Here is a 23882-nt window from a genome sequence, read left to right as displayed (position 1 = left end):
ACCAAGGAGCCGGACGGGACCCGGGAGGCCAGTCTGTCCCCTGTGACCCTGTTTCACGGACAGGGGAGATTTAGAGACGGACAGAGATTCACAGGCAGCCACACAGGAGGGGGCGGCAGTGCAGAGACCAGAGCCTGGGCTCCCCCTTTTCAGACCCTCAGAATTTTACCCCCAGCACCAAGGAAGTGGGGGCGACAAGGTTTGAAAAGAGCTGGGAAGAGACGCAAAGCACTGGCCAGTTGCCTCCTTCTCTCTCTAACATAACTGGTGCAAGGAGATGGGGGTTCCTGAAGAGGGGGCCCCTCTTTTTGCTTTTAGCTGCTTCTGGAGTCCGTATGGGGGAGCCGGGAAGGGCAAGCACAGATCTCTTTTCCAAGGACGCACCTAGCCCAGCACCCTCGGGCGAGGCAAACAGAACCCCTCCTGCAGCTTGGATTAATTCTGGATTTTACCACCTGGCGTGGAGCAAATAAAAGCAATGAGGCAAAACAAAACCCATGGGTGTGAGCGTTGTGGATATGCCCCATATCCCCGAGGTGACGCACGGGGGGAAACTGAGATACAGGGAAGGCATGGCTGACTCATCAGCTTCACCCCGAGCCCCTCTGGGCCTCTGGGATCCCGGGGCCGTCTCCAGGGGGCTGCTCCGTCACCTGGGACCCACTCCGGGGCATGGAGGGGTTAATCACAGACCTTGAGGAACTGAGTCTGTGAGCGCTGAGCCCAGCTCAGCAGGAGCAGCTGGGGCTCAAGGGGACACACCTGGGAGGTCCCTCCAGAACGCCCCCCTTCCTGGGCCCTGCGTGCCTGCGTCCCACTCCCCGCCCCCCACGAACCCTAGTTGGAAGGGTGAACTTGGAAGGTCTCGGGGGGCCGGGCCGGGGGGTCACTTACGCCAGCTGGGAGTTCTTGTATTTCTGCATGACCCCTTGGAACAGCCCCTTGGGGCCCGAGGCGGTTGGGTTCTCGGGAGGCACCGTCGACCTGGAGGGTGCAGGGCAGGAGTGAAAGAGGGAAAAATACTCTGCATATGAGAAGCGGGTCATGGCCGGAGGCAGGGTCGGGGATGGAGGGACAGACACAGGGCTCAGAACCAAAGCAGATGGCCGGGTCCTCTCTGTGTGCTGGACACAGCTGCTGTGTCTCCGGATTATTTTTGGCCCTTGGAGGAAGCCCTGGGAGATTTAAATGACCATATAAGACAACAATGAGGTTAACCTCATCCCCACCCCCAGGCCCCCTCCCCAGCCAACCACGCGGGAGGCAGATACGAAGCAAGGTGACATTCTTCACCCGGGAGGATGTGAGAAGGGGTCAGCAGCAGGTCCCTGGATGAAAGGGGTTTAGCGTCCGGCCGGCCAGGCTGGGTCTCAACGGGGATGGGCAAGAGGTTCTTGGAGGTTGTGGGGGGACAGGGGAGCATAGCTGGGAAGCCAAACCAGGTCTGTACTCCCACCTCCACCTGGCCGGGTCCTCGTCAGAGGGGCCTGCCGTCCCAGAGGCAGGAACTGTAACAGTTCAGAAGTTAGAGCACAAGGCCGTCACGGCCAGAACGAGGAATCAGGATGACACGGGTTCAAATCTGGACTCTGGCACTTTTTGGCCAAGTGACATCAGACAGGTTGAACTTTTCTGGGCTTTAGTTCCCTGCATGGCCCAGGGTAGGAAGACTGAAGAGGCTGGAGCCAGTGAGCTTAGCTGGGGTCTGGGCATGGGGGTGCGCAGCGCGTGTCCACCATTGACTGGATCGTTATTTTGCTTCTGTGACCCTGTTTCCCACCCCCTTGGGCTGTGGTAAGGACGGGAGGGGGTGAAAAGAGGTGTGGTGGTCACTCCACGTATCAGACTGATGAGGGTGACCTTGCAGATGGGACCACACTTCTGGCAGCTTGGGCCCTGGTGCCTTGGACACCCCTGCAGGCCTGCTATCCTGGTGTCCTGTGCCCCTCGGGGTGCCCTGTGGAATGGAGGAAGACATTGCTACTGGGGACCAGCGCCCTGGTGCTGCTTGGAGGGACCAGAACCTACAGGTTTTATGGCTATGCTCAGCGAGGCCAAGTCGTGGGGAAGGGCTGAGTGGGCAGAGAGCAGGAAAGAACACCGACTGCTTTGCTTCAGCCACCTGGGGGCAGGGGGACCGCCAGGTCACCATCCTTGGCATCGTGTCCTTGCCTTCCTCTGTCCCCCTCTCTGTCCCCTTGCCGCTAGCCACTGCCTCCTGAGCACCATGAGCCTGAACATGCCCTGCGTGGGCTCATTTGTTAGTCCTCTGGAGTGGGTGCCAGTGTCCCTGCCCTCTATAGATGGGGACACTGAGGCCCCACGAGGTGGGTGGCCACGCTGGGCTCACATGGAGCTGCAGCTGGGAAGGGAGCAGAGCAGAGCACACTCTTGTTGGCCTGCAGAGCTCCTGATGCTGTCCCCTCCTCCATGGGCCTGGGGTCCTCCTGCCTCCTGGTCCTCTTTCTGGCTTATCAAAGGCCTCCCCTCCGGCAGGCCCTGCACCTGTGAACAGGCCCCTGCCCTGCTTTGTGCCTCAGTTTCCCCCTTTGCAGGGTGAGGAGGTAGGACCGGGGGGGGGGGGGTTCATAGCTGCTGCTGTCACCGTGGAGCCTTTGTTGAAATGAGCTCACGAGAGAACTTTGCGTGTCAAACAGATTTAAGAGACCACATCCTGGGAAGGGGGTGCAAAGCCTGGCCCCAGCGAGGCCCCACTCCTCCACCCGGAAAGGGGAGCATGCTCGGGGTGGTGGAAGGCAGCCTGGGGCCAGGCTCAGCTCGCAGTCCCCACCCCGTGGTCTCAACGAAGCTCTGGGTCTCAGTCCTCAGGACCCTGGGGTCCCGGCCACCCACACCATGGCCCATGTGTGTGGCCTCCTGTCACTTATTGTTTTTAGGATATTACTAGCAAGGTGATAAGCCCCTTAAAGCCCACCCCACCACCCTAAAACCGGGACTATCTCTGAGGGCAAAATAACAACAGCAAGACCAGGCCAGTGAGGCTGGTAGGGGTGGCAGCCATGGTGCGGCGATGTCCCTCCAGACTGTGCAGGGCATCGCCTCACTTGCATGCTGCCCAGCAGCTGGATGGAGGCAGGGGTTGTATTGTTCCAGCTTCGCAGAGGCAGAAACAGACTCGAATTGCCCTATGCTAGCGCCTGAGATGCAAATCAGTAGGACACTTTGGTTGATCCCCAAGATGTCTGAGGTCAACAGCCAGCCATAGGGCCACCAGGGAAGGGGGGGAGAGAACAGGAGCTCCCCTGAGAGCCTGCAGTTGGTGGTGAACTTGGCATTAGGGGCAGCCAGGGCGGGTGCCCAGAGCAGCCCTAGTGCCGAGCCTGGGCCTAGAGGGGGAGCTAGTCCAGTCCAGGCTGCAGACCCCACTTCCCCTCATCCCCCCAGCCTGAGCAGGGGATTCCCAGCAGAGAAAACCACCACGGCTGAGTCATCAGAGGTGAGAAGAACCTGGCAGGATGTGGGCACAGGTCATGCCCTGGAAGAGGCCCAGGTAGGGCCCTTGTCCTTCATGTGGGCGGGCAGATCGAGGGGGTCAGGGGTGCATCACCACCACCCAGCTTCCCACAGCCCTGTCCTGGAGTCCCGCTGGCCCCTACTTCAGATGTGGGTCAGGCTCGGTGAACGTGGGGAGTCCCCTCATTTCTCAGTGAGCTGCTGGCCCCTGGAAGGACAGACATTACATGGGGCTGGAGCTGGCTGAAGATGGGAGGCAAGCAGGTCTCTCTCTCTCTTTTTTCTTTTTTAAAGATTTAATTTATTTATTTATTTATTTATTTATTTATTTATTTATTTATTTATTTATGAGAGACACAGAGGGAGAAGCAGGCTCCCTGTTGGGAGCTCAATGCAAGACTCGATCCCAGGACCCCGGGATCATGCCCTGAGCCCAAGGCAGACGCTCCACCACTGAGCCCTCCAGGCGTCCCAAGCAAGCCTCTTAATGGGGGATGAGAGCTAAGGGACACGAGTCTACCTCACGCTCGCCACCCTCTATTTGTCCTCTCCTCCGGTCCTCACACTAAGCCTACGTCAATACGGGTGACAGAGGACAGTGCCCGGCACACAGCAGGCGCTGGATACATTCAAATAAATGAAACAGAACAAACAAAAGCCTTCGAAAGGGTAACATCCCAATTGGTAATCTTGGTGTTGTGGGGTGCCGTGGCAGGACGTCAAAGTCCAGGAGAAGCAGCCCCCAGCCCTCCTGGGTAAAGAGAGGGAGAGCTCACATGGTCTAGCCACCTCCACCCCCATTCCCACCGGTCTCGGAAATCAGCCTCCTACCCATGGGCCAATCCATTCTTTCTGGGGCAGCCAGAGAGGAGTCCCATGTAGAGGAGAACGTGAATTCCAAACTGCAGCAACTTCTGCTTCCCACCCATTGCCGAGATTTGTTGAGTGCTTGCTCTGTGTCCAGCCTTGTGACATGGGCACATGGCACAAAGCATCTCATTTCCTCCTCTGTGAGTCCACTTAGTGACGGAGAGTTAATCCGGCTCCCTTTTGCAGAAGAGAAAAATGAGGCTCAGAGGTTTGCTTCCTCTAGCTCGTGTAGCGAACTCCTATTCATCCTGCAAAGCCCACCTGCTCCACTAAGTGAGTCGATCCTCTCTGTGTCCCTCTGAAACTGAAGGCAGGCATCCCTGCTGCGCCCTTCCTGCTGGGTCATTATGTATGTCTGGGACCCCCGTTAGACTGCAAATTTGGGGAGGGGAGGGGTGAGGCCTGGTTCACATCCAGGTTATGAGAAGGCAGCTGGCACATCGGAAGAGCACGGTAGGTATGGGTGGCTTAATGTGAATTATTTGCAGCTGTGCACTCACCAACCCAAACAAGTTCCTACTTTGTGCTTTCTTCCTTTGTCTTCTTAGAAATATAACCTTTAAAAAATTCAGAAGTTTAAAGACTGGGAAGACCCAGCTTCCTGGGCCCACTCTGGCTGGTCCATCAACGTACCCTTGGGCTCCCTGTTTCATGACTGCATGAACCCTACTTCTCCTTGGGATGGGAAGCTGGGTCTGCCTTTCAGGGAGCCCTCAGTGTGAGGCCAAGCCTTGTTTCTGACTTCATCCCTTACATTGTGGTAGGAGAGAAGCAAATTGGAAGAAATGGCTTTAAAAGGGCATGTTCTGTTTTCTCCGGGTCGCTGATGTGGCTTTCATTTCTAGGATCCCCAAGGCTTGGTTGACCTTTATGACCACAGCTGCCATTTTGGTCATGAGATGATAACATTAAGTTGTATTTGTAGAGCATTTTATTGGTTTCAGAAATGCATTTCTTTGCCTAAAAACATTTCTCGGGCACCTACAATGATCCAGGCTCTTTGCCAAGCACTGAGGTTGCAAAAGTGAGCAACATGTGCTCTCTGTCCCCGAAGAGGTCATATAGTATAGTTGGGGACACTCTCAGGAGGCCAGATAATGCCTCCCTTAGAGTGGCATGAAGGCTTGCCCACGAAACAGGCGGTCACGAGGTGGGCATTCCGGGGGCTCAGGGAGGAGGTGGGGGGAGGCCGATTCAAGCTGTGGGAGGTGAGGAAGGCGCCAACACTTTACTTGCTTTGCAGAACAACACTGCAGGTCGGGCTAGGCAAGGTTTCATCGTGAAGATAAGCCTGCGGTGCTCAGCAAGGCTCAGTAACTTGCCGAGGTCACGCAGCCAGTACGTGACAGCGGAAGGATTCGAACCTTCAAGCCCACTTCTCTTTCCACTCTACTCTGCTGCCTCTTCATTCACTTTATTCACTCATTATTCGCTCACAGACAACGATTTGATGATGTCTGTGGGGGGCCGAGTGCTGTGTGCTAGACAGGAGGCTTCACAGGAAGATGGGTGAGGCCATCTGTCCTCATGGTTAGAACAAATACATAGAAACTTCAAGTAGTAGTCAGGGTGATGAAGGAAACGTCAAGAGAGCAAGGAAGGGGGCGACATGCGTGACCTGGGAGAGTGCTCAGGCGGGATTTGCTGAGGAGGTGATTTTCAATCCGCGACAGTGCTGGGGACATGTGTGATGTCGTGTTCCTAAACCTTGCTCTGGGTCTCTGGATGGAAACAAAGGATCCTACTGGGTCCTGTACTTTCTGAAAGGCTGTGACTGGGAATGTGAGCACGAGCTGGAGTGTCTCTTGTCCCCGGGGACCCTGAAGGTCTGTGGGTATGAGGAGGCTGCAATGAGACCCAAACCCCACTTCAAAGTGGAGGAGGGAGAAGAGGCACTTGCAGTATGGGCAGAGCTGGGTACGTGTCTGAACCTGGCTCTGTTCCTGGCCCTGCCGAGTTATCAGGTGTGTAAGACGGGTACAGAATGTCCTCGTGGGACGCCTGCGTGGCTCAGTGGTTGAGTGTCTGCCTTTGGCTCAGGGTGTGATCCCGGGGTCCTGGGATCGAGTCCTGCATCGGGCTCCCCACAAGGAGCCTGCTTCTCCCTCTGCTGGTGTCTCTGTCCCTCTCTCTGTGTCTCCCATGAATAAATAAACAAAAGCTAAAAAACAAAAATGTCCTCGTTTCGTGGCTTCTGTAAGGGTTAACTGAATGGCTGTGTGCTGGCCACATGGGAAACACTCAGGGTGCATCTGGGGGGGAAGGATTGGCTTCCCCAGCAGGACCCAAGCCTGCCCTTCTTCCAGAGACGGAAGGGAAGGACTGAATCTGGGAGGTTTTAGCTCCCATCCACAGTGAGCAGATGCAGGCTGAACCCTGTCCCCTGCATTACTTGTGCCTGGAATTTAGGTGAAGGTTGCATGACCCTGGGTAAGTCATTTCCCTTCTCTGTGAGCCTTTTTCTCAGGAGGCTGGATCAGCATTTGTGTCCCATGGTGGGTCTTTGCTTCCTTACCCACCGGAGGAAGGAGGAGATCAGGACCCGGACCCCATGAGCCAACTCAGTGCTAACATTTTTGAGTGTCCCCAGAACTCCGCAGAAAGCTCCCACACTGAGGAACAGGCTGCAGATGCCCCGGGGGTGGGGGGATGCCCTTCTTTCTATCTGATCCCCTCCTGAGAAAGAGGAACTTGTGGTCTGGCGTGGGCTGAACCAGCCGGAACAGGAACCAGGGCCTCCCAGAGCACCGGCCACGAAGAGTCCTTGCTCTGAGTCCTCGCTTCTGTTTCTCAGGCTGGGTTCCAGAATGGGAGTTGGGGCCAACTCCATAATCTGGAGTCTTCCTACTTCCTCCAGCTGCCCGAGGAGGCCGCCTGCCTTCCCCTTTAGAAGGGGCTCCTCAGGGACGCCTCGGTGGCTCAGTGGTTGAGCATCTGCCTTCAACTCATGTCATGATCCTGGGGTCCTGGGATCGAGTCCTGTATCGGGCTCCCCATGGGGAGCCTGCTTCTCCCTCTGCCTGTGTCTCTGCCTCTCTCTCTGTGTGTCTCATGAATAAATAAATAAAATCTTTAAAAAAAAATAAAAAGAAGGGGCTCCTCAGTGTGGGGCATTCCAGATATTTGCGTCATCTGCCTGGCAGAGGAGGTCGAGCCTTAGTGAGAGCCAAAGTCACTTGGGGAGCGCCTGGTGGGTATCATCAGGGGACAGGGCTGGGATGCACCACCACCCACTTCATCCCTGCCAGCTGGGACTGGACATTGGAGATGGTCTATCTCTGGTTGCCAGGAAAGCTTAAGAGACTTGCCCAAGGCCTCAAAGCAATCAGCTGGCTGCTGGAGACAATGAGTTTTTTTTTTTTTAAGCAGCCCCCAGTGCCCAACCAAGAGCTGGAACTCACAACCCCAAGAACCTCACACTCCGCTGGCTGAGTCAGCCAGGTACCCCTGGAGACAATGAGATTTGAGGCATGTTCCATGGCCATACAACACCATCATTTCAGCAATGCCCACCCCTTAGCCCACCCACCCCCACATACATACCTGACTTGGACTTAGCGCTGAACAAAAGCATTTTTAAATTTATATATTTCCTTTCTAAGAGCACGTTAAGATCCAATGCGTAATGGCCTCTCTGGCTTCCACCTCCTACAAAGGAGGTACCCTCTGGATCTGTGCTGTCTGGTATGGTAGCCACTGGCCACGTGTGGCTAGAGAGCCGTTGGGATGCACCTAGTCTGAATTGAGATGTTCTGCGAGTGCAAGACACACACTGGCTTCCAAAGACTTGATTTGACAAAAAGAACATAAAATCCTCATTCATAATTTTATATTGATGACATGCGGAAAATGAGAATAGTTGAGACCTAAATTACCCTAAATTACTTTCACCTGTTGGTCTTTACTTTTTAGTGTGGCTGTTAGGATATTCAAACTTGCACATATGGAACTCCAGGTATGGCTCGCATCCCATCTCTAGGGGCGCAACACAGGGCTGCCCTAGGTGGTCCTGCCACTGGGAGGATGAGGTCATGCTGAGACAGGGGAGCCAGAGCAAGGAGGTAGGGTGGCTTGCCTGGGCAGATGTCACCTGCTTCTCAGACATGTTTTCCCAGGGAGGCTGCTAGATAGGATTGAGAGCTCTGCTTGGACTCAGAACATCAGCTCCACCGCATTCAAACATAAAGCCGGTGGTACAAAGCAAAGCCGTGGGCGATGCAAACCGATTGTTTCCATCTCTGCAACACCATCTACTAGCTGTGCGATTTGGGACTAGCTCCTAGCCCTGAGCTTTTGTTTCCTTGTCTATAAAATGGGAATATAGCATAGAGTTTCCTGGAAGGTCTTCGAGAGGGTTAAACAAGATGAAGCGAGTAGAGCACCTACCGCGGTGCTTGGCCCACCAAAGCTCAGATGGTTTGGATAAGAAATGTAAGTCATTAAGGTGTAAACACGCACCCTTACAGACCAGGAGACTCTGGTCTTGGATGAACAGTGTTCAGGATCTACATCTCACAGGTGTCCTAGTTGGCCTCTCCCTGCTCACCTGGTCCATGGGTAGAAATGGGCAGGTTGGCGGTTGACACATGTGGACGCAGTGGCCTCAGCTGTGGTCGGGCCCCAAGTCTTGTCAGCCAGGCTCTGCTCAATGGCCATCTGGACCAGCTCATCCTCGCTCAGGCTGCTATACAGGCTGTATTCCTCATGCCCAATGGCACGCTGTCTGCCCCGAGCACTGATCTCTGTGGTCATCCTCTTCTGCCTCCCACCTCGGCCACCAGAAGAGGCACTCCGTGGGGGTGGGAGGGTGGGGGGCGAGGAAGCGGCAAATCAGAAGGCCCTGCAAGGAGACCAAAACCAGCTTGGTCACTAACAGTTTTGTAAGAGAGTTAGGTTTACCATCAGGGAAGGCTGTGCTTTCCTCTGGCAAGCTCACAATCAATTTTTATCCATTCATTTTGTCATTTGATCCATCCAAATACCTATTTATCTACACATCCATACCCATCTCTCTCACCATCCGGTTATTCACCCATCTGTCCGTTTATTCATTCTCCCTTGTGTCCATCTGTCTACCCATCCACTCAATCACCCATCCACATTTGCCCATTTATCCAATGACCTGATCATCCATCCATCCAACCCCTGATCTATCTGACCATTTACCTGTCCATTTATCCATCCACCCTCCCATCCATCCACTCATACCTCTAACCACCCAACTAACCATCTGCTCATCCACCATTCCTTTTGCCATTCCAGATAGCTTGTCTACACATGTGTTCACGTTTCATTAACTGAGAAAGTACCTACTGAACACCTACTATGTGTCAGGCACTCCTCTAAACACTGGTGATACAATAATGATGCCAAAGGACAAAAATCCATGTCTTCGTGGCGCTTACACAACAATGCTTACATTCCTTTTCCCAGTTATCCAGCAACATCCTATTCTAGCGTTTCTCCTCATCTCTATGCTGTGCTAGGGCTAAGAATGTTAGAGATAAATCAGACACGAGCCCGCCGCTTCAGTTTGCACGATCATGTTAATAATGCCAAAGACTCCCTTCTATAAAAACATTTGCCTCAGGGAGAAATGAACTTTGGTCGAATCCGCTGATTTTAGGAAATGAGGTAAACTCAACTAAGCCTGGTTTTTGTTTTGACTGGCTGACATGCACTGTGACTGTAGGTCAATGGTTCTTAGCCCTAGCAGGACATTAGAACCACATGAGGCCATTAAAAAAATACCCAAAATACCAGTGCTATAATTTGGTTTGTTTGGCAAATTTTCACTCCCCATTCCTTGAAGGCAGGGTATCCTCCACTCCCTTTCCCATTGAGATTGGGCTTAGCCATGTGACTTTCTCTGGCCAGTGAAGGTTGGGGGCACGATAAAGCAGCCCCCTGATATGTGCTTGTGCAGTGAGTTTTGCTCTTCTGCATCGCCAGGAGAAGAGCTCCCCACTGGAACCACGGGGCCCCAGAGTGAACCGACCTGGGGCAGCCTGAGCCCAACCTGCACAGAGGAGCCCCACCTGGCAGACCAGACCGTACAACCTGAAGCCTATGTCAGCACCCCCGCAGTGACCTGCAGACCCAAATCATGACAATAAATGCTTATTTGGGGTGCTTTGCTACACAGTACCCTTGTGGCTCTAGTTAACCTGTGCCCAAAATGCTAGGCCAGGCACTTCACAGAGGATACCCAAATGGCCAACAACCAAATGTGAGGATGCTTGACTTTTTAACCGTTTAGGAGGACATTCCAATTAAGATCCCAATATGACACCACTGTGTGTCTACTCAACAGATTGGTTCAAGTGGAGGGGCGCCTGCGTGGCTCAGTCAGCTAAGCGTCTGATCCAACTCCTGATTTTGGCTCAGGTCATGGTCTCGGGATCCTGAGATCGAGCCCCAAGTCTGGCTCCTGGCTGGGCATAGAGCCTGCTTGAGATTCTCTCTCACCCTCTCCTTCTGACCCTGCCTCCATTTGTACTTGCTTTCAGGGGGGGGGGGGAAGAAAAGAAAAAAAAAGAATGGCTCAAGTGGAAAAGACAAGGAATAGCAAGTGTTGGGGAGGATGTGAAACAACTAGAAGACTCACTACCACTGGTAGGAATGTCAAATGGTACAACCACCTTGGAAAATTGATGGCATTTGCTAGAGCTGAACAAACACATCCCGTGACCCTAAAGTTCCACTCAGCCCTGTGGCCAAGAGAACCATGTACATGTATTCACCATAAGATGAGTTCAAAAATATTTCATAGCAGTGCTATTCATTGTAAAACCACGTGGAAACTACCCACATGTCTATCAACGTTTGAATGGATTCCTACGTTGTGGTATAGTCACATGACAGATAGTATGCACCAGGGAAACAGACAAACCAGCACTGCTCACAGGATGCATCTCACACGCCAGAGTGAGCAAAAGAAGTCAGGTAATAAGGAGCATAGGCACATGATTCAATTCATATAAAGTTCCAGAACAGGCAGGTGAAGCTAAGGGGGTAGGAGTCAGACCTTAGGTGGTTGCTAACTGGGAGGGGACATGAGGGAGACTTCTGGGGAGCCAGTCATGCTGTATTTCTTGATCTAAGTGGTTACATGATTGGTTGGCTCCCTTTGTAAGGAACGTGGTTAGGTATGATTTGTACACTCCTCCATGAGCGCTTTCTACTGCAATAACACACCTATAAGAAGTAGGAGCGCCTGGCTGGCTCAATCAGTAGAGCAAGTGACTCGATCTTGAGGTTGTGAGTTCAAGCCCCACGTTCAGTGTGGAGCCTACTTAGAGATAATGACTTAAAAATTAAAAATAATAATTAAAAAGTACATAAAATAGATTCTAAAGGGTATTGGTGCTTGGACCCGCTCTCAGACCAATGAAGTCAGAGTCTCTGGGAGTGTGGCCCAGCCTACTACAGCTCTTTGAAAAGTTCCGCAGGTGCCTGGAAACCACCACTTTGAGGAGGATCAATCATAAAGCAGGAGTAGAGGTGGGACACCTGTTGTGTGGGGATGGGGCAAGGTGCAGGACCTGACACCTGGCTAAGTTCTTGGTAGATACTTTTCTAATTCTGGTAACAGCCCTAAGAGTGGCAACTCTTGCTCCATAAGGCACCAGCCGAGTTATTATTAAGCAGATCTGGGCTTTCCAAACACGGCCAGAGGAGGCTGCAGGTCTGAAGACAGCGGATCAGCAGCATGGGGTGTCTGGGACTGGTGATTCTGTGCCTTGCCTGTGCCCAGGCTGGCTCAGGCCTGAACTTCCTCCTGCCCCCCTCAGCGGAGGCCTCCATGCGATGTCCCAGCCCCAACCAGCCTCCGTCCCCTCCGTGCCCCACACCGCAGACCTTACCAAGCCCCTCCTCTGCCTGCGCCTGTTGTCTGGACCCGCCGGCCCTTTGAATCTGGTTCGCACTCTCGCTTCACCCTCTGCCCCCGCACACCTGATCTTCCAGGTAAGGCGAAGACACACCTTTCCCCCAACCCACCTGGAGCTCCCACCTCAGTGCCCTTGCTTGTCCTATGCCAGCCTGTCTCCTTCCTTTCGACACTCTCAGAATCCTTTCTCATTCCACCAACGCCCAGAGCAAGTGCATCCTCTCCCAGAACATCTTCCAAGAAGTGTTCTGCTGCTACAACTTCTCCCTCTGGGCTGTGGTCAGTAGTTCATATGTGCACTTGACCCTGGGTCCTCTTCCTAAGGCGTAGGGAGGCGAACGCCTGGTTAAAGTTTACCACAAACCCTGGATCCCCCACCCAACAGCCAAAGACAGTGGAACCTGGCTTTGTTCAGGCAAGACTGTGTCCTCTCCCATGGACGAATCATGATTGTTCCGAACCCATTGGAACAATCTCACCCCTTTGGTCAGTGACTAGTTTAGGGTGGTTATATAACCTAGTTTTGTCCAAAAGCCACATAAAGAAAATTCTGCTGGGGCCTCCTAGAAACAACTGTCCTTTTCCTAATAAAAGAGAGAGCAGTGAAGAAAATAAGTCCTTGCCTCCACCCCTGCTTCGTACTTGGAGGACTTGATGCTTGGCGCAGGGGAACAGTGCTGGTACAATGAGTCTGACAGAGTGAATGGTAGGTCCTCGGGGTCTTTCACCGTATTGTTGATCTGTTGAACCAGAGCTGGTCCACTGACCGTGGCCTGCTTGTTAGGCAGAGACTGAAGATCCTTCTGGTTTAAGCCAGTGTTAGTTGGTTTTTTTGACACGTGGTCAAAATCATCTTAACACATGATTCTCAGGTCTGGTCAAGAATCTTGAGAACGTATCATGTCTGTCAGAAGTGCTGGTGTCCAGTGCCTGGCCTGGCATTATGGTGCCCCCATCTGAGGGCATCTGTTCCAGGCCAGGGGGTGGGGGGGCAAAAGGGGAGAGCACTGGAGAGAGGCAGAGACCTGGGTTATAGTGTCCACGTTGATGCTAGAGTGCTGTGTGACCTTGGTCAAGTCCATACCCCTCTCTGGGCCTCAGTTGTCCCATTGCAAAAAGAGATTTGGGGTTTCCAAGTGCTCTTCTAGTTCTTTAGCTTCTGTAACTCAGTGAGACATTTGGTTTATCTTTGTGCTATAAAACCTCAAACTCTCTGTTCCCAAGGGTCCCCTATAGCCACCTTAACAGGTCTACCACATGCAGACATGGGAGAATAAGGAACCAGGTGGGAGTAGAAGGATCTCAGATCTAGATGTCAGGAGCCCAAGGTCTAGTTTCAATTTGCAACTTACTAGCTACGTGACCTTGGTTAAATCATTTCCCCTTGTTGGGCCTTAGTTCCTTTATCAGTAAAAATGGGAATGAGACAACCCACATCACCATGCTGCAGAAGCCATATGTGCCCTGAGGCAGTGGCTGGGTAGGAGGTAAAGCAAGCATTTGACAGGAACCCCTCCTGCCCCTCACCCCCAGGCAGCCCTTGGCCCTGCAGGCTGGCATGGGCTGATCAGGGGCATAAGGACAGCACTGGCTACCTTGCCCCTTCCCTGACCAGATGCCTGTGGGAGGAGCCAGGTAACAGTCAATCTCCTACAATTCCAGACTCAGCAGGCCCTGCCACACGGGTCTGATGGCATCCAGAGACTTTCCTGCTTGTCAGCCATTTCATGGCATGGCCCCGACAACAGCTCTAGAAGGTAGGATCGTTTTCTGTTGAATTGACATTAATTCTTCTACACCTCCGCTCCTTCTGAGAGGACCTGATGCCCCTATGTGATTGCTCCCATTTTACAGATGAGGCAGTTACGGTTCGAGGAGGGGAAGGGAAAGGTTTGCACATGGACAGAGAGCTGGAAAGCTGGGATTTGGAACCCCAGGGCTCCTTCTGGGAATTCCAGGAAAACAATCAAAGCAACTGGCCCACACCTGGGCTCTGAGCGGGCAGGGGTACCATTGCCATCCTCAGCCAGCCCGGCCACCTGGCCTGCACCTGTGCACTGAGCCCCCATTTGGCTCTTGACCGACCCGGAGGAAGGTGCACACAGACAGGTGAGGGAGGGAGATGACCTTAGAGAGACCTTGAGGGAGAGGGTCTCTGCCTTGGAGAGGGGGAACTATCCCTCCCTGCTGTGAGACCAGGCATCTCTTGCTTTTCCCACTGAGATTCTCGGCCACTGAGGGTGAGGGTCCTTGGGTGAGTTGTGAATCTTTAGTTCCCACATGTGCAAAATGGAGACACCAATAAGTAGAATCAAGGACTCAGGTGTGCCCAGGGTGAGCTCCAGGTCTGACCAGTAGTATGTGATACGAGGGGCCTCCCCATCACTGGGCCAGTACAATCACAGGTGGGCACACCTGCCAGGGACACAGGGGCCCATCTCCTGCGGGGGTGGCTGGGGCTGTCTGGTCGCAGGTCAAGGGGCAGTTCTAAAGCAGCCTGTGAGGGATCCCTGGGTGGCTCAGCGGTTTGGAGCCTGCCTTTGGCCCAGGGCCCGATCCTGGAGGCCCGGGATCGAATCCCACATCAGGCTCCTGGTGCATGGAGCCTGCTTCTCCCTCTGGCTGTGTCTCTGCCTCTCTCTCTCTCTCTCTCTCTCTCTCTCTCTCTCTCTCTGTGTGTGACTATCAAAAATAAATAAAAATTTTAAAAAAAATAAAGCAGCCTGTGGGGTCAGCTTGACCAAGTTCAAGTCCCAGCTTTGCGGGTTATTCACTCTGTGATCTGGAGAATCTCAGATTGTCCATCTATGACATGGACATAGTGAGGTTGCCTTTGTCATGTCAGAGGGAGGGGCGGTAATCCTGGGAGATGCCCTGTCCTTCCTTCGGCCTCAGTTCCCTCCTCTGCACGCTCTGCACGCTGCCTAGCTTGATTTCTGAGGCCTCTGCCTGGGGCTGGGCCACCTTCTAGGCCAGAGTCCTGGAGAGAGGCCAGCAGTCCCTAGGGACCCTTTAGGAGGCTGAATGGGAAAAAAAAAAAATAGTCCTTTCCCAGAGACAGCAGGAGGCTGGTGGCTGTGCCCAGGCAAGCGGGGGGCCTGCAGAGGGAGCAGAGTTCAAGGGCAGCCACTCCAAGGCCTGCTTGGAATGGGGAGACCAGGGCCACCCCTAGGGCCTCTGGGGGCTCCACCCTTACCTCCTTTGCAGTGTTGCAAGCATTGACTCCAGTGAATCGTCCCCCAGGGGGCCTCTGTAAACATGGGACAACAGTGACTGCGACAGTTCCTTGAGTTAGCTCGGGCGAAGCACACAGAGCAGTACTGGGTCTATCCAGAGTCAATGCTCCTTTAAGCTGGGCCTCAGTTTCTACATCTGTGAAATGGCCATAAAAAACATGGGCCCTTTGAGGGCTGTGCCGAGGATTAGCATTGGAAAAGTGGTCCTTCCTCCCCCTACTGCCTGGTTCCTTCCCTCCCCACAAGTCCTGGCCAGCTGACAGCCAGGGTCTGCCTGGAAGACGGCAGTGGGGCCGGGCTCCTGTGCATGGATGGGGTGGGGTCTCTAGGGCTCTCTGGGGGCTGCAGAGGGACGAGTGGCTCCCAAAACGTCTTACGGGAAAACTGATGGTGGGGGCATGGCTGGGAGGGCAAGAGGCAAGGAGGAGAAGTGATGGCTGTCCTCCGGCACACCGGGCTCCCCTTTAGCCAGGGACCTGGGGCGAGACAGTGAGCCTGGACGAGCTCCTTCCTGTCCTCAGGCTGTGTGTGGACGGAGCCCTGCTCATCCGCTTTCCCATCCCTCTTGCCTGTCACCTGGCTAGTCATTCTTCCAGATGCAGTTCCAGCATTTCCTCCACCAGGAAGCCTCCTTGATCTGATGTCTGAGGCCTGCTCTGGGCCTATCCCCCACCACAGAATCCAGAAACTTCTAAGTTGCAGGACTGTGTCACAATCCGTGTCATGAGCCCAGGATACAACCCAAGGCCCCTTACACAGTAGATATATATTAAATGCTGAATGAATGAATGAGTGAATGAGTGAGCGAATGAATGAATGTCAAAGCTTGGAAGCACAGCTGTTACGGAGATCACCATGCCGGGCAGGTGGTGTAGCCTCCGGTGTCCCACTGGCTGGGTCTGACCCTGGCTCTGCCCCCTACCGGCTGTGCCTCACTTGGCACATCTGTAAAATGGGGACAGGAAGATAATGCAGCCCGCGGGACTGTCGCCAGCTGAATGAGGTAACACATTCACAGTGGAGAACAGCCCTCGGCACGTGGCCAGTGGCCCATGACAGTCAGCTAATGTCATGCAACGGCTCTCAAGATACTGTGATTCTCTGCTCTGAGTTACTCCTGCTGGGACCATCCTTGGACCTCGCTCCCAGCCTCCTAGCCTCCCAGCCTCCCAGCCTCCCAGCCTCCCAGCTGGCGGTTTCCCAGGAGGCTCCCTCCTCACGGGTTTGGATTCCCCTACATTCTCCTCCGTTTGAAAAGAGAGGCAGCAACAGCAAGCTGGCCTTCTCTTGTCGGCTGGGCTCAGGAGGTGAAGCCGTGGCTGGGGTCCCCAGCCTGTCCTGGGGGGGGTGCCCTGGGACCCCGCAGACCCCTCTGAGCAGGGGCCAGGAATGGGGTCAGCGCTGGGAGGGAAGGAGGGAGTGAAGGAGGGGCAGGGTGGGAGGGGTCTCCAGGTGTTCCCCAAACCAGCCTGGGTGCAGGATGGCTTCTGCCCCCTAATGCCACACCTCTGCTCCCCGGGGCCTCCCTCCCCCTCCTCTCTTCCTGCTCACGCCTCCTGCTGTCCTAGGGGCTTGGAAGGAGTGACAACCCATCCGTGCACTGTCCTCTCAGTCCCGGGCTTGAATTATACATGGGGGGGGGCACCTACGAATGATAGTAGTAGGTGTTCAGTGACAGTTAGTTCATTTACCAGCTCTGGGCATGCGGTAGGTGTCACAGAAGTACTCCAGGTAGGGTCCACGTGGGTCTCTCAGGTGTGGGAGGGGAGCGTGGACCATTCAGCTTAGCTCTTACATGATGCACTGCCTTTCGGACCCATCTATCACCACAGGTCCCAATGGGTGTTTGCCAAACACCACACACCGCCTTCCCTCGGGAAGCATTTACGGACTCACATGCGTTGTTAGTTTGAGGCACGAGATAAATCTTCGGTAGGGGTTTTGGTCCCATTCTACAGATGAGGAAACTGAGCCATACCAGGGAAAAACTGACAAGGAGGAGACTAGGGGCTGCCTCTCTGACTTGATCCCCGTCCTCACACCATGTAACCGACAGCAGAGTCCTGGGCTGGTTCTGTGGGTTTGAGGAAGGGCCCGAGTCCCACTGAAGGCTTGACCCTCCTCCTCGCAAAGTCCAGTATGTTTCTGTCAAAACTTCTCCCTAGGATCTGTCGTTCCCCCAGGCTGCAGAGGGGCCTTAGAAAATCTATGGAAACACTTCCAGCTGGAGGGCTGGTGGCTGTGAACCATTTACAATGTTCTCTCCCCTTCCTGGGTCTTACTGTTTTAAGATCCCAACCATAAAGACGTCTGGCACTTGTGGTCTTTTTCCTGCACTGCACCATTTGACCCTCTCAGTACTGGCGGGGCTGGGGTAGGACTCTTCCCATTGTGCAGATGGAAAGACTGAGTTGCAATTGGCTTGGTGGGTTGAGAACGGGCCGTTTTCATCAGACCCTCTGACGCGCATATTCAGGGCAGTGGCCAGGGGTCACTTACTCCGGAGAAGAGGTGAGCAGCCTCCTCGAGGAGATGGGGAGTGGGATCCAGACCACCTTGCTTGGGCCCCAGGAGGGGCTCAGGTCAAAGCCCCAGGGTAGGTTTTTGCAGTGGGGCAGTGCTGGCAGGCCTCGCAGCTGCTGAGAGTCTGGCCCTTTTGTTCAGGCTCTAAAGATTCCAAGATGCCCCTCCCAGCTCTGCTAATCCCAGACCCTTTGATGCCTGCTTACAAGCTCCTGGCTTCCCCCAGGCCAGGACTTTCAGGCTTCCCAGGTTGGGCCAGGATTGCTGGGAGTTACTGAGGGCAACTGCTCCGGGCAGCAGTCCTCAGCCACCCACCCCCCAATACAGGCACTCTCCCCACTGTATGGAGGGGATCCTGAGGCCCCAGGGAGGTGTCTGGACTGGCTCAGGGTCACCTAGTTGTGAGGTGAGGACGGAGATTTGAACCTGTCCAAAGCTGGCTGTGCTCCCCCTCGGCCCATGCCCCCGGACTCTGCACATGGGATGGGTCGGGGGTGCCTGGGACTGCATCTGTAGTGGAGGTGAGTACCCCCTGCTGACCTGAATCTCTGAATCGTGCATCGCTCCCAGGGACCCTGGCAGCAAGTCTCTAGGTAGTTGATGTGTTGGCATACACTGAAGGAGCCACCCAAAACAGGAGGAGAGAGGGTGAGGAGGAGGGAGGTAGGAAAAACAAGGGGAAAAAAATCTTTCTTCTGGTTTTTTTTTTTTTTTTTTTTTTAATGTGGAAAAACACTCTTTCCCAGGGAGACACGTCAATCCCACGCAGGCCCAAAGGTCCGTGATCTGAGGCAGTGCCTTGAGCAGCTGCTCTGAGAGGCATCAATGAATACTTCTATTTTATTGCTTTGGGCCCCAAGTGATTGAAACTCCAGGTCTGGGTGCCTCAGCCTCCCAAATGGAGGGTTCTCACCTCCTGCCCAGCCCGCCCCTCCACGCCCCTCCTGACCCTCTCCCTGTCCTTCCCCTGCTGTTGGCCAGGCCCATCAACGGGGCTCCGGGCTCAGCCACATACAGGTTGAGGTGCCGGATTCCAGGTCCCAGTTTCTGCCTAGGGCTCGCTGAATGCCAGGGGGCCATCTGTGGGGGCAGCCTGGGGGATGCGTGAGGAGGGGCGGGGCATCTGGTGCAGGTCTGAGCCTCCGCTCCCTTCCCTGGGCACCAGGACAGGTGGGTTCTGGAAGCTCCAGCTCCAGGCTGCAAAGTGGGAAGGTTTAGCAGGACAGGAGAGTCCTTCCGGCCTGGCTCCTCTCACCTGGGCCCAACCTCAGGACTGGCTGGAAATCTCTGAATTGGGATCACACCAACAGCTTTCTCTTTTCTGTTTTTCCTCCCTGTCTCCTGCCTTGATTTCCATCTTTTTCTCCTCCTCTCTTTTTCCAACCCTCTCCTTTGTGTCCCTTTCTTTAAAAAAATCAGGCAAATTAGGAGTCAGTTCACTTTTATATCAACACCACTTCTCCAGAACATTTCCCTCAGCTGCAGCACTCGTAAGGGCCTCACTGATATTCCCGGGCATTAATTAGTCCAAAGAAGGGGTTAAGGATAATAAGAAAAACCAGGCCTGTGACCACCACCTCCTCTGGGCAGCCTGACCCCCCTGCAGCTCAGACGTGGAAGGACATTGGGCGGGTCCAGAGATATTTTTGTGCCTCCTTTGGGAAAACTCTCTTGGATGGATCTAGCCTGTCCACAATATGCAGGGACCTTATGATACCCTGACTGTGCCAGGGACAGGTCTGTTTACTGCTGGGCTGGGCCCCAAGGGGGCCATGGCCTTGAGTGTGGACTCTGGAGGCCAAGAGGCCAGGATCTGATCCCCAACTCCCAACACCTCCTAGCTGTCTGGCTCCAGACAAGACCCTGAACCTCTCAGAAACTCAGTTTTCACATCTGGAAAGTGGGAGTAACGATCACGGCTAACTCAGGATGCCCTTGAGAAGAGTCCATGAGAGCCACCGCCTGAAGCACGGGGCCAGTGCCTGCCTCACAGTCACTGCTTGATGAATGCTCACGGGGACTGATGGCCACATTATGAATTGTAAGGTCCCCGGGGGCAGAGTATCCCAGGACTCACAGCCGGGTCTGTTTGTGCAAGAGTGGATGATGCAAACAAGAACAGCGCCAGGCGGGGGCCGCTGCCAGCTCCCGGGGGAGGCCGAGCCGTAAACAGGCCTGCCACCAGCTGTCGGGACCCATCCAACTGTTTTGGAAGTGACTGGAGCATCTGCCACTGGCTGCTGGCTGTGCTCTGCCCCCGGCCTCCGGCCTCCGCTGCAGAGGGCAGGGAGTGTGGTTGCTCTGCAGGCCCCAGCTGCCTCTGCCTGCGCCCTGGGGCTCTCTCCACCCCTGTCTCACACCCCAGCTTTCCCTTATGTGAGGAGAGCTTTGCTGTCCTTCCTGCACAGCGGGGGTGGGGGGTTGGGGGTGGGGGTGGGGGGCTTGGCCTCCCCACGCCTCATGTCTCCATCCTTTGCCTGGTTCTCTTCCCCCACCCCGTTCCAGGCCATTCCCCTGGTTTCTGAGGAGCCACCTGAAGTCAGATCCACTGCCCACCTGAGTCAGATCCCCTGCACCCCCTTTGCTCAAAAACAATCCAAAAGTGTTCCATCCTCTTGCCTGGCCTGGTGGGAGCTGCATCTCCCTCTGGCTTCCCTCCTCTCCCTGCCAGTTTTGCCCCCACTTCTCAGCCTCATGACCCTTTGTTATAGCCACTGTGCATTTTCCACTGTCACCCCAGATCCACCCTGACTTGCTGACCTTTGCCCAAGCTGCCCTTCCACCTGGAGGGCCCTTTCTCTGCCACTCCGTCTGGGGACATCCACCCAGCTTTTCAAAAGCTATCTCCTCCCTGGATATGTCCTCATGCACTCTCTGTCTCTCTGTCTCTGTCTCTCTCTCTCTCTCTCTCTCTCTCACACACACACAGACACAGACACACACACGCACGCACACACACATGCACCCGCACACACACATGCACCCACACGCACACATGCGCCCAGGGGCTCGTCTCCCATCGGGGCACTCCCGAAGCGCATTGTTACATAACATTTTCTCTCACTCTTTACATTGTGTCACAGTCTCTGCAGACTAATTTCCTCCCCTGAGCCCCAGACAGTTGCAGGTACAGCTCACCACGCACCTGGCTGCTCTCGCCTCACAAAACTGTGCACGCAGACACACTCCAGAAACGCCGCAGCACATTGATGCCCACGTGCATAAACCTAGCTCCCTATTCACCTGACCTAAGAGCCTTCCTGAAACTCACCTGTCCCCCTCAGATACTGCCCAAGGCCCACGGAACCCACAAGAGCTCCACTGCTAAACCCGACCCATTTCCATGTTTAGAAGTGCACAGCGGGTGATATTCTGAGCCGAGCGTCCTCCAGGAGAATGCATAAGTGCGTGCCTACCGGCTGATTCTCTGTCCCCCCAGGTCCAAAGTGGAAGTCCCCAGCATGCTTCATAACCCAAGAGACAGGAGAGACAGAGAGAGAGAGAGAGACAGAGAAGAGAGAGAGAGAGAGAGAGAGAGGTGCAGGCAAGTAGTCTTGATGATAAGGAGTCACAGACAAGCAGCGCAGTGGTTAAGTCCCAGCCAAACAATCTTTCTCGAAGTCCGTGGAAGAAAGTTGAAAGCATGCATTACCTGTTAGGCTCTGAAACAGGGGCACACAGTTCAGGGGTACTAAAAAGGGTTTTCTTGAGGGTGTCTGAACTCAGAACATGCTCCCTGAGTTTTCCTTCTGCCCTGGCCCTGAGGCTCCTGGCTCCTCTGCCAGGCAGTTCTGAAATGCTTTCCTTTGAAGCAGGGAGTTTATTTCGGGCCCACCGCATGACCAGCGATGGCAAGCCAAACTATAAGATGTTGTGCATCTCGGATGTCCTGTTTGGAGATCGCCCCGGGGAGGCCGCCCGCCGCCCGCAGCCCCTCCACGGTGCGTCAATTAGGGACCTCGCGGCAGAGAGCATCTCGGAGCACGGCCCTCACGTGATGTCCTCATCCGTGATCCTTGACACGGAGGCCATATATGGGTATGTTTCTGGAACTCCCCGGGAGGGAGCGAGAGAGGAGAGAGATGGGAGGGAGAGAGACACAGAGAGGGGGAGGGAGGGTGGGCCGCCGGAGCCGGAGCCCAGGAGACAGAGCGGGGGATGCTGGGGCGCAGGAGAAGCAGGGTGGGAAGAGGTGATGGAGAGGGTGAAGGAAGGGCAGAGGTGCAGGAGGGGTGCACGTCGGGCATGCATGCGAGAGGAGAGAAGAAGAGATCATGGGAGAAAAGAGGGCAGCAAGGGGAGAGGGACCCTGGGATTATCCCGGGATGGAAAGGGAAAGGGGAGCGTGGACGCAGAGACAGAAGAGGGAGGCCAGGGGAAGGTGGGGGGGGGGGCAGGGAGGCAGGGGATGGACAGGAGGAGAGGGAAGGAGCCGGAGGGGAGCGTGTCTGGGTTGGGAGTAAGCAGCTTCGGCAGACCCCTGCTGAGCGTGCCCCCCCCCAGAGCCTGCTTGGAGGTTCAGGGATGCCAGGGATGCCAGGGTGGGGCTGCGCTGCAAAAGGCAAGGCAACAGATAAGCAGACAGACAAACCAGCACGTGCACAAGCCCTGGCAGCCGCACCGGCGGAGGGAAGCCTTCCTCCAGGGCCAGGGAAGAAAGCCCCTGTTTCCGGAATAGATCGAATGGCACAAAATGTCACCACGGGGCACAGACAACACCCGCAGACACACTCACTGGGCATCCAGGATGCTCCTGGCACGCTGCCAGACACTTGCAGCCCCACAGGCTGGGGTGAGGGAGGGGGCTGGGAATGCCACCTGGTCTGTTCTTCCAAATGGAAAATAATTTCCATTTTAAAGCCCATTCCCCGTGGAGGGTATTGGGTTTATGATCCCATAGCTATGATCCCATAGCGTGATTTCTTATCAAGTCCAACTCAGGAGAGCCTCTTGGAATATTCCACCTGGAAATAAACCTCAGTGAAGACAGGGTACCGTGGGTTCTGGTGGAGGTTCTGGATGTCTGACCTGGTGCTGGGGAGAGGACATGATCAGTCCCGAGCTGTCTCCCAGTAACTTGCTCTGGCACCTGCCAACTTATGCATCATCCCAGCTGCCCCACCCCCCAGGCTGCTGAGGTTGGCGGCCCCTCAAGGTTAGCTCATGCTCAGCCCCTGCCAGACCCCTGTGCCATGGTGAGGGTGTGAGAGAAGGGCAATGAGGGGCCACCCAGTTCTTTCTACCGTTTGGGGATTTTCCTCGGCGGTTAGAGGTTCCAGTGGATCCCGTGGAGTGCATCCCTGTGGTCCTGCTGTTTCATGGGCTCCCCGCCGGGGGTGGGGCACAGGTCCCTCCAGACTTGGCCTGGGAGGGGTGGGCAGTGGGCAGGCACAGCATCCCTTCTCAAGTGGCCCCTTGCCTTACTTCTCCCTCCCAATCCAGACAAACCTCTTATGGTTGAGAGAGCTGGAGAAACTCACTGTCCAAATCCTGTTGCCTTATGCCTTCAATCAGTTTTTGAACATCAAGAGCCTAAATTGTGGGTAGAGAGTCACAGGGAACAGAAAGTGCATTGGGTGTGGCCAGCAGGGGCAGGGGCTGGCCAGGCACGCTTCCACTAATAAACGGCTTCACTGCTCGGTGGGAGGATGGGGTAACCGGGTGACGGGCATTAAGGAGGGCACGTGATGTGATGAGCACTGGGTGCTGAAAGCAATGGATGAATCACTGACCTCTACCTCTGAAACTAATGATACACTAGAGGTTAACGAATCAAATTTCAATAAAAATACATTCTTAAAAAAAATGGCATCATTTTTCTGTACCCACACAACCTTCCTGGCAGGTGCTGTCAACATCCCCATTTCACAGATGTGGGGACTGAGGCT

At 54.7% G+C, this 23882-nt stretch overlaps 1 protein-coding gene across 2 annotated transcripts in view; it reads right to left on the bottom strand.

Annotated features, from left to right (window-relative positions):
* The window catches only part of ASB2 (ankyrin repeat and SOCS box containing 2), a 42946-nt gene extending 20984 nt beyond the window's left edge, over positions 1–21962 (bottom strand). The window contains exons 1-3 of one of the 2 annotated variants that reach the window (XM_055304305.1): positions 21647–21962; positions 8891–9184; positions 895–984 (exon numbers count right to left, since the gene is read on the bottom strand). In XM_055304305.1, coding sequence (XP_055160280.1) covers positions 895–984; positions 8891–9096 — 296 coding nt within the window. In that variant the 5' untranslated portion in view covers positions 9097–9184; positions 21647–21962. The remainder of the gene's footprint in view (positions 1–894; positions 985–8890; positions 9185–21646) is intronic. The other variant, XM_055304304.1, reaches the window with a different exon arrangement.
* Between the last annotated feature and the right edge of the window lie 1920 nt (positions 21963–23882).

This window comes from Nyctereutes procyonoides, unplaced genomic scaffold, assembly GCF_905146905.1.
Source record: "Nyctereutes procyonoides isolate TBG_1078 unplaced genomic scaffold, NYPRO_anot_genome, whole genome shotgun sequence".
Classification (NCBI taxonomy): domain Eukaryota; kingdom Metazoa; phylum Chordata; class Mammalia; order Carnivora; family Canidae; genus Nyctereutes; species Nyctereutes procyonoides.
The sequence above is the reverse complement of the archived record's forward strand: the minus strand, read 5'-3'. Positions and strand labels throughout refer to the sequence as shown.